Genomic DNA, 10,287 nt, shown 5'->3' with positions numbered 1-10,287 from the left:
TGTTCAGACGAAGCTCTGGAGCCGGTGGTGACGCTCCCCACGGCGGTTTCTAGGTTTCAGTCTGCATGTTTGGAAAAACGGTTACCTGGCTGGACGGATGTTAAGCATCTTTTGGGGTTTTTCTCTGAGGAACTGTAAACCTGCATTCTGCTGCTGCAGAGTAACTGTCTGTGATCTTCTTGTCTTTTCTTCAAGGCTCATGCAGTGATGGCTAAGGTGGGGTACCCAGAGTTTATTTTGAATGACACCTACCTGAACGAGGATTTAAAAGAGGTTTGTACCACACTGCCGGTTCCCCTTTTGGCTCTTCTGTGGGTTTGTAGAGTCAGCTGGGAACCTGGCTGTGCAGCAGCCAATCTGCAGCTCAACTTGATAAAGATTGGTTGTGTTTCTTGCTGGGCGTTTCCAGCAGGGAGCTGCAGTCATCGTGTGTTTGACTGGGCTGTGAAGCTGCAGGTCCACCTGTACTCGTTCAGCCACAGTGAGACAGACCATTCCTCTGATCAAGTCAGAGGTTGACCAGCAGGTCGGCGTTCTGCAGGGACCACCTGCTGGTCAAAAGGCTGTAGCTTCTGTAAATATGTGGCTGTGGATCAGTGACATGAACCCTTAAAGAAACTGGTTTTGGAACTGTCTGCATCTGTCTCTTTTCAGCTGGACTTCAGTGAGAAGGATTACTATGGCAACGTCATGCAGACTCTGAAGTTTTTTGCCCAAGGGGACATCTCGTGGCTTCGAAGGAGCGTTCCACGAACAGAGTGAGCGACTCCTCGCTGTCTGTGGCTCCGCCTTGCACACGTCTGACTCGTGCGACTCTTGTTTTCAGGTGGTTCACAAACCCAACAACCGTGAACGCCTTCTACAGTTCATCCACTAACCAGATCCGTAAGCCGCCGCGTCTTTGTACCCCATCACAGAATGCTGTTTAAAGATCTGATATGTATGGAGATCAGGACACGAGTGATCACACAAGTTCTGGACCATCGTCTCCATTCTTAAAGTATTTCTTTAGATAACATAAAGTCTGTTCCAATTGTGCATCATATTAGTGTTTCTTAAAAAAAGGGAACTTGGTGGATTTTATGTCATCACTTAAAGAAATGTAACATTTACAAATAGAAATATCCACATCTTTGGCATAAACCAGAAGTATTTTTTGTTTTTGAATTACGTCAGTAATTTGGTTTCAGAACAGGATGGATGCTTAAATTCTCCTAGTAATTGGTAAACGAGTGACCATCAGGGACAAAGACTTGTCCTCTGTGAGGTCATGGTGATGAGGCGTCTGCTGCGTTAGCTGGACTCAGGTTCACCGCGTTCACCAGCAAAGACAAATGAGCTCAATAGTTAGTTTTGTTGTTTTTATTTATTGTGATTTCTTTTTTCTGACAAATGAAATGAAAACAAAATATTAAAAAATCAGATAAATTAATCATTTAATGTGATTTCATGAAAACGTTAAATCCATAAAAGTACACAGACTTAATACAAATGTTAGCATTTTAAAGTTGAACATATAAAGGCAGCAGCAGCCAGAGGACCTGATTCCTTTCTGTTTTCAGGATTCCCTGCTGGAGAACTTCAAAAACCCTTTTTCTGGGGACAAGAGTTTCCCAGGTAAGATTGACCTTTGACCTTGCGTGCCTCAAAAAGGTTTCTCCAGGCTTCTCTCAGTCCCAGTGAGAACATTTCCTTGCCCTCCATCCAATCTGGTCTCTGCAATCCTCTCTGTGACGTGAAGAGGACGATCCAGGTCTCTGACGACCGCGGTTTTCCGATGGAATCGATTCTCCCTGAAAGGCTGACATGTAGGCCTCTTCATCCAGCAGACGGATGTTTGTAGTTTTTCTCCCAGTCACCAAATTCAGGTGACAGAAGTCCCGTTAAACCAGGTTATGTTACCAGGGCGACCGCGCTTCTTCCTGGCTGAGTCCAAATGCAGAACCTGTTCTGACATTAGCGCAGAACAGCCGGGTGGGGTTTGGACCGGAACCGTAGTTCTTCAGGATTTGCTGGTCTGTTTTCTCACCGTTGGCTAATTTTTCAGAAAGCCCCTCAATGTTTTGAGACCTTGGCATGTTTTCAACGACACGGTTTCAATACTTGATTCATTTCACTTAAAACTGATTGTGATTTTGGCTTCACAGGTCTTTAAGTTACGGCGCCATCGGCGTGATCGTTGGACACGAGCTCACGCATGGCTTTGATAATAACGGTAAAAACTGGATGTCATTTCATCTTTTTAGCCATAGATAATTTTATAACCTTCAAACGTTTTTTTTTTTTTTTTTTAAAGGTCGCAAATATGATAAAAACGGCAATCTTGATCAGTGGTGGAGTAACTCATCTGTGACGGCTTTTACCGAGAAGACTCAGTGCATGATCGATCAATACAACAGCTACCACTGGGAGGAGGCCGGCCTCAACGTAAAGCTCCATGGCCATAGAATGTCATGACGGCCTCTCTGAAGGCTAAGCTTTAAATGGTTTGGTCCACAGGTACGGGGTAAAAGAACTTTGGCAGAAAACATCGCAGACAACGGGGGAATTAGAGAAGCGTTCAGGGTACGTCTGAGCAACGAGAAGCGACTGATGGGTCAGTATTGTGGTGGATGTTACCAAGACGTCAAGGTGAGCCTGTGCTTCCCGTTTCCCTGTGTAGGCGTACAGGAGGTGGGTGGATGACAACAGAGGAGGTGTGGAGGAGCCTCTGCTGCCAGGAGTGGACTTCAGCAACAACCAGCTGTTCTTCCTCAGTTATGCACACGTAAGACCAACGCAGACGTATTCCGACTCGGCTGGTCCAGCCTACGCGGTAACAGACCTGGCTGTTACCGCGTAGGCTGGTCCATCTTCCAGATGGCTGATGTCCAGTGATGAGCTCACAGACCAGTAAAGATGGAAGAGCTCTCACCACGTCCCACGCTGAACGGGACATTCCCCGCGCTTCAACATGTCCAGGACGTGTCCTATTGTTTGACGGGTCATGTCCACAGACGGCTCTTCCACTGGTTTGTCTTGATGTGAAAAGACCTGAACTCCTTCCTTCCCTGTTTATGATCAGAACCCCCCGATGCCCGGTTATTTAACACTAAACTCCAAAAACCATTTTCTGTACATCATGACCCAGGTTTGACCTCTGACGTTTTGACAGCAGTGATACTGTCCCAGTGTGGGTGAGGAGGTCCTGCAGGGTCTGAAGTCCCCCCTTTTGCCTTCTGCCCATCTTCAGCTCAGATTTTCACATTATTCCGTCCTCTTGGTGATGCTGATCCAGACCCCTGCTAAGTGCTAAACGGTCTGTGTTCTTGGTCTGCGTCTGGTGTCCGGCTGGTAGACCTCCCTGTGCTTCTGTTGGGAACAGAACATGTAGGTGTTGGCTGCTCCTTCGGCGAATTCATCCCTTCATGGCAGTTTCTCTTTTTTCTGCTCTTTAAAGTTTATTCTTTGCAGTTTTTTCTCCTGAAAATCCTTTTTCAGACATGTTTGAGGTGATGAGTTTCACTACACTCTTCCCAAACTGTCCATGATCGTTCACCGTTAATTCCACGTTGATGCAGAAGCAGAGGATCCAGATTCTGATGTGACTGAAGTTCAAACGGGCTTTAATTACCTCTGAAAAACTGCAGGTCTGTGTCAAACCCCTCTGCTGGGCTGAAGGCTGCAAAAGGCTCTGTGACTAGCACTGAGCACATACTCATGTGACGTCACGTAATTCTGTTAAATACTCATTTGTTTATAAGTTTCATTCTTAAACTAATCTTGTCACAAATTTTTTATAGTAGCAACATTAAGAATTAATACATTACAAAAGACAGTTTGACCCAAAAATGTATGAAACTGTCAAAAATTACTTCTCTTTTTTTCCAATTTCTATTTTTTAGGTAAAGAAAAATCTACTATTTAATTGTCTTTTGGTTTTTACCATAAATGTTAATTATGAATGAGCAGAGCACATGTTGGTTTATCAGGCGGTTGGTCAGACGGACTGATGGGAAGTTTTTCTCATGAACTGACTTGTTCATGTTTTCCTCTTTTCTCTGTAATAATCAGACTTTACAAAGAGAACAAAAATGAACAACTTTAACAAAAAATCTCAAGGTGAAGTTGGAGCACATAAAACTATACTCTCACTTTTTTAGTTCATAACAGTAAAGTACAGCATGTATCACTCCACCAGGCTCTGACCACAGTACCCACAATGCACCAACAATCCATCAAGCAGTGCAGCTTTGTAGTTTGCCAAAGTCATACAGAAATATTTTCTGTTCCACAGAAAAGCGGTTCCAGGTCAGAGAAGCGACCTTTAAACATGAGGAGCTCCGTGGATTTGAAATGTTCCTTCAAATACGGAAAAACATTTCCATTTGTCTTGGTTTACTGCACTCAACGTTTTTGGGAAAATCCTTTCACTCTTTACCGTCTTGTCATGTTAAGCACTTCCATTTTTTATGTAAGGTGCTATGCAAATGGATTGCCTGACCTTTGACCCCTGCAGGTTAGATGCAACTCCTACAGACCAGAAGCAGCACGTGAGCAGATCCAAAATGGAGCTCACAGTCCACCAAAGTACAGGTGAGCACACGCCAACCCGAACACGCGGGGCCTCCATCCGGCCTCCTGTAAACCGCCGCTGCTGCTGCCTGCAGGGTCATAGGAGCCATGAGTAACTACGAGGAGTTCCAGAAGGCCTTCAGATGTCCAGAGTCTTCTGTGATGAACCGCGGGTCGCAGTCCTGCAGGGTGTGGTGATCCCTCATCCCATCATGAACCAGAACGGGACCGGAGCTGCTGCCAGGATCCTCAAAGATGGAGATGCTGGACACAGATGAGGTTTCAATCCTGGGGGGTGTAAACATGTGTTCCCTTGGAAACCTTCTGGTCTCCAACCTGCAGCTGGAAGTTTAAAATGTTTCCATGGTTGTCCATGCAGTATTCCTGCATGTGTAGCAGCTAGTGGATAAAATGAATCCGTGTGAAGGACTACAGTTTAGAAACACTATTAAAAACAGTTTTCAGCTGTTTTTCTTTAAAAAACCTTCTGCAACATGTTCACCAAATTCCAATATTTAAGAACTTGTACAAACGTAACACTTGAAAATATCTGTTGCTATATTCAACATGGCTGTTAAAGGTGCATTTCAGACTTATATGCAAGTATAAAGAGGATCCAGGCATGAGGAAGAACTGTAGTCTTTACTTTGTGTAGTATTTTCAGTTACTGTGAAAATTCAACATTGATTCAGTACAATAACCTGCTGGATGAACTTCTGAGAATAAAACTTTTAAACAGACTAAACTGGCATCCCTGTTCTTAGACCCCCCCCCCCCCCCCCCCCCCCCCCCGCGGTAAGGAAAAACTCCCCAAAAATAACGGATTTTGGAAAAAATGAAGAAACCTCGGGTTTCCACATGGAGGGATCCTCCCCCAGGAAGGAAGGATCTCTGCTCTTCCTGCTGATCAGCCGGTCTGTTCATTTTGGACCAGAACACCTCAGATCTTTTTTCAAATACCTAAACATTTATAAAAATCAAAGTTTTGTATCAAGCTTTCAATCAACAGTTTGCATCTTTGGAAACCGTTTCTCTGTTTGTCGTTGGTACATTTTTGCTTTAGTTCAGCATCTGACTGCTTTGGATCCTGACATCTGTTCTTGTTGGACGTCAAAGACCAGCAGTCAGTTCTTTTGGGTTGACTCTGGGGATTACCCATAATCCTCCTTTGTGACGGGCCTTGTCCTGATGTCGGGGCTCATCTGTTCCATTTAGATTCTACTCCCGACAGATTCCGTTCATGGGGGGGGGCAGAGTTGACATTAGTTTGGTCGAAGGTAAAACTTGGTGCAGACAAAGGTTCGCTTCATGTTTTGTTGGACCCTTTGTGTGCCGCGACTGTGGGATGTGATGCGTTCCATGTGTTCTGCAGAAGTTAGCATGTTTTATTAAGAACGTGTTCTTTAAAAATGTTCCTTTAGACATTTATGGCTCAAACACACATCACTGATTCACAGATGCAGTTACCATGGCAACTTGTTCTGTGGTGAAGGAGCCCCTGGAGTTGGGCGTGTGCGCTTGTAGGCATGATTCCAGGTCCTCTTACAGGTTGGGGGAGGGGGTATATTTGTGGAACCCTCCCCCCCAGCAGTTAGTCTTATTGATTCCAGAATGTGCTCTGGCCTAATATGCAGAAGAGACGGCGTTCCTTTAAGTTAAAAGAACTACAGATATACGATTGAGAGCCATCAGCTGGGGGTTCTTTAGTCCCGCCAGCCTTCACTGTGACAGGTGAACCTGCTGAAGAGGAGGGCTCCTCCCATCTGTACCTGTGATGTCACAAGGCCCTGAACATCAAACTGATCCTCCAGAGCTCCTCCAACCAGCACCAGACTGGAAGACTCAATCTGCAACAGGTAAGCAGCTCGGTGTGAAGAAATCATCACCTGTGGGGGCAATTATTAGGGGCAATTATTAGGAAATATAAGACCCGCAAGACCACTGAGAATTTCCCTCCACCTGGCCTCCCCTTAAGATCTCACTTCGTGGGGTCAGAATGATCACAAGAACGGTGAGCAAAGATCCCAGAACCCCACGGGGGACCTAGTGAATGACCTGCAGAGAGCTGGGACCAAAGCAACAAAGGCTACCATCAGTAACTCACTACACCACCAGGGACTCAAACCCTGCAGGGCCAGACGTGTCCCCCTGCTAAAGCCGGTACATGTGCAGGCCCGTCTACAGTCTGCTAGAGAGCATTTGGAGGATCCAGAAGAGGATTGGGAGAATGTCCTATGGTCAGATGAAACCACAATAGAACTTCTTAGTAAGAACTCTACTCGTCGTGTTTGGAGGAGAAAGAATGCTGAGTTGTATCCATAGAAAACACCATAGCTACTGTAAAGCATGGGGGTGGAAGCATCATGCTATGGGGCTGTTTTTCAGCAAAGGGACCAGGACGACTGATCCGTGTAAATGAAAGAATGAATGGGACCATGTATGGTCAGATTTGGAGTGAAAACCTCCTTCCATCAGCATTGAAGATGAAACGTGGCTGAGTCTTTTAGCACGACAGCCATCCCAAACACGTTGCCGGGGTAACGAAAGAGGGGCTTCATAAGACGCATTTCAAGGTCCTATAGTGGCCTAGCCAGTCTCCAGTAGCCACTCTCCAGATGTCAACCTTTTTGAAAATCTTTGGAGGGAGTTCAAAGTCTGTGTTACCCAACGACTGCCCCAAAACATCACTGCTGTAGAGGAGATCTGCATGGAGGAATGGGCCAAAATACCAGCAACAGTTTGTGAAAATCGTGTGAAATCTAACAGAAAATGTTTGACTGCTGTCATTGTCAACACAGGGTATAAAACAAAGTATTGAGTTGAACTTTTGTCATTGACCAAATACTTATTTTCCCCCACAATTTACAAATAAATCCTTTAAAATGTGATTTTCTGGATTTTGTTTTCTCAGTTTTTCTCCCATAGTTGATATGATGAAAATTACTGGCCTCTCATCTTTTTAAGTGGGAGAACTTGCTCATTTGGTGGCTGACTGCTTACTTTTTTACACCATTGTTAAAATATATTTATATATATATCTCTGTCCCCCTGATGCTGAAGTGAGCATGCTCCTCATGGTGTGGTTACAGGAGGAATGGGTCCTTGCTCCTTTCTCTTTTTTTCCCTGCTGTCAGGGAACTGAGGGGCGTCACTCAGACTCTACCAGCCAATCAGGAGTGTTATGTTTGCCGTCATTTGTAGTAAATGTATTTGTGACATGTTACCTTTTCATGATACACATGATCTGCTTCTGGAGCAGCATCAGAGCCAAAGTATCACACACGCTTTATAACCCACGGCGGTTTGTCAAATAAGACGCATGCTACCTACACGCTAACATGAGCTAATGCACTAACTGCCGACAGTCTTTATTGACTGCATATCTTTGCACCAACAGAATAGCCTGTAGACTTCTTTTCCTCCCGCCCTTCCCTTCTGGGGTCGGCACAGCTAATCAGCTTCCTGCATCTAGACCACCACGATAAAAATCTATGCTAACATTGGCTGCTCCATCCTTTTGTAAACGTCACTTTCTCTTTTCTTTCAATCCTCCTGACGTCATCATTGAATGGTTGCATGATAAAGACCGCCTAAGCACACCAACTAGTTGCCTGACCCTGTCTTCATCTAAAACAGGTTTTCAGACATCAGGAAGTGAATCTTTAGTGAAAATAAAAATTACTTTTTTCACAACAGCAGAGCTGCATTTTGAATTACATTATGTCAGTGAATTCAGCTGATCAAAGGGACGTTGGTGGAGACCCTGGAGCTACCACTGTTCAGTCTCTGCCTGGCCATCAATAATGATGTACTGTCTGGCTTTGTGCAGCAACGTCATTGAAACCTGGTCATTTCGCTGTAATGGCGGCTGTAAAAATGCCACCCAGGGTGATTAAACAGCTGATTTGTCCCCTGAATGATTTCCCATCAGGCACGACCAAAGGATGAGTAAACCTCTTAGCAGAGAGCTGCACATTCATCCCGAGAAAGTATTTAAATCAAATCAAAGCTTTCAGATGACCGTGATGTTCTAAACAATCAACACAACAGCTGATTGATGGCAGTAATAAAAATAATAATAATATATATATATTTTTTTTTTGACGGGTCAGGGTCTCCGCTAAGGCCATCGGCGGTTTCCCCGGCCGGTTGGCTGCCTCGGTCCCGTCGAGGCCTGACCAGAGCTCTTCTAGGGCCGGCGTTTGGGGGTGGGGGCCTGGGCTTGCTCCGGGGGGGGGGGGGGGGACGCTTTCTGGCTCCTCTCTCTCTGTGTGGGGTGGGTGGTGCTGGGCCTGGGCTGTCGGCGCCTCCGGGGGTGGGGCCCCTGGGCTGGGTGGGCCTGGGTGGGCCCGTGGGGGGGGCGGGGGGACAGCTGTTTGACCGTCGGGGGACAGTCTGCCAGCTGTCCCCAACTTACCCCCTTCCTCATATAACCTCATATTAGGGTGAGGGGGTGGGGGGCTTAGCCTGCGATGGGCCTTGGGGGGGGGGGGGGTTACTAGGCAGTGGCCCCCCTCCTATGGTTGCCGTATGGAGTGGGCCCCCCCTCTTTCGGTTTTATTTGCACCTTAGACATGTAGGGCCCTTGGTAGGGGGGGTGCTCGGACATCTCTGCCAGCAAGCAGCAGATGTCCTCCTGGCACCCTACCCACCAATTTTAACCGCACCTTAGACATTTAGGGCCCCTTGGTGGGGAGGGTGAGGGGACGTCACTGTGAGTAATCAGGAGATGTCCCCTCAGTGCCCTACCCGCCAATTTTAACTGCACCGCCCTTAGTACATACACCCCTCCCCCCTCAATATATACATCCCAACATAAACACACACACATGCACACACACACCATCTCAAACACACATACACGCACACACATTTTGCAAGGAAGGTGGGACCTAGGACCATCTGTCCCCTACCTCTTCCCTGGTGGGGGTACGGGCCCCTTTGCAACGGCGGCCGTGTCCCCGGGGTGCCGGCTTCCTGGGCCCGGCGGTGCTCTCTCCGCGCGGTGGGGGGGTTCACATTACATCTGAGCCGGGGGTGTTCGTGTCCCTGGGGGGTGGGTTCTGGTCCCTGCTCCTGAGCGCTGGGCCCCGCCAAATTTCCAACTGTGGCCGAGCCTGGTCGGGCCATATTTACAACACCCCTTGTGGGCCCTCTTTTTTCCCCGGGGTTACCCCCTCCTGGGCGGGGGCGGCGGGCCCCTGCCTTGCTCCTCCCTGGACCAACCGTGGGCCGGGTGGGTGGCTGCCTGGAGTGCGGAGCGGGTCTCCCTTGGGGGGTCCTGGCTCGTACCTGGGGTTGGGGCGGGGGGATGCCCGGAACTCTCGTCTAGGGCTGTGGGCGTCCTTCTCCGGTGGGGCCCTGCGTTGGGCTCTCCCAGCGCGGCGGGGGGGCTGCTTTCCTGGTTGGGCTGGGGCGGCGCTCTCTTTCCCTCTGCGCCTCCCTGCTGTAGTATCGCTGGGTCTCGCGATACTACAGCATCACGCCTACTACAGCATCACGCTCCGCCCTTTTTGTACTACATTTGAACCTTACCATAATGATTAACAACCAGTAAACTTGTTGCTTTATGCTGCTTCATGGTCTTACCCCCTTCCCCTCCTATTATCACCCCCTACCCCCCCTCTCTCTAACGTCCCTCCCTCTTCTTCCCCTCTTTCCTTTTCCGTCCGGTCCAACACCAAAGATTTTCAAACATGTTTGAAATTAATAAAGTTTGGCCTCAATTACAAA

At 47.4% G+C, this 10,287-nt stretch overlaps 1 protein-coding gene across 9 annotated transcripts in view; it reads left to right on the top strand.

Moving 5' to 3' along the window:
• Positions 1 to 5,299, top strand: part of phex (phosphate regulating endopeptidase homolog, X-linked) — a 15,833-nt gene extending 10,534 nt beyond the window's left edge. For 8 of the 9 annotated variants that reach the window (XM_011489130.4, XM_020712758.2, XM_011489129.4 and 5 more), the window contains 10 exons: positions 196 to 273; positions 655 to 758; positions 827 to 885; positions 1,563 to 1,617; positions 2,148 to 2,215; positions 2,297 to 2,427; positions 2,500 to 2,565; positions 2,663 to 2,767; positions 4,499 to 4,575; positions 4,650 to 5,299. In XM_011489130.4, the coding sequence (XP_011487432.1) occupies positions 196 to 273; positions 655 to 758; positions 827 to 885; positions 1,563 to 1,617; positions 2,148 to 2,215; positions 2,297 to 2,427; positions 2,500 to 2,565; positions 2,663 to 2,767; positions 4,499 to 4,575; positions 4,650 to 4,752 (846 nt within the window). In that variant the 3' untranslated portion in view covers positions 4,753 to 5,299. Of the gene's footprint in view, positions 1 to 195; positions 274 to 654; positions 759 to 826; positions 886 to 1,562; positions 1,618 to 2,147; positions 2,216 to 2,296; positions 2,428 to 2,499; positions 2,566 to 2,662; positions 2,798 to 2,842; positions 2,969 to 4,498; positions 4,576 to 4,649 lie in introns of those variants that run through there. The other variant, XM_078938711.1, reaches the window with a different exon arrangement.
• Positions 5,300 to 10,287: the final 4,988 nt, after the last annotated feature.

This window comes from Oryzias latipes, chromosome 20 (genome assembly GCF_053564925.1).
Source record: "Oryzias latipes strain Hd-rR chromosome 20, Olatipes_Hd-rR_3.1".
Taxonomy (NCBI): Eukaryota; Metazoa; Chordata; class Actinopteri; order Beloniformes; family Adrianichthyidae; genus Oryzias; species Oryzias latipes.
This window is presented reverse-complemented; position numbering and strand designations above follow the sequence as displayed.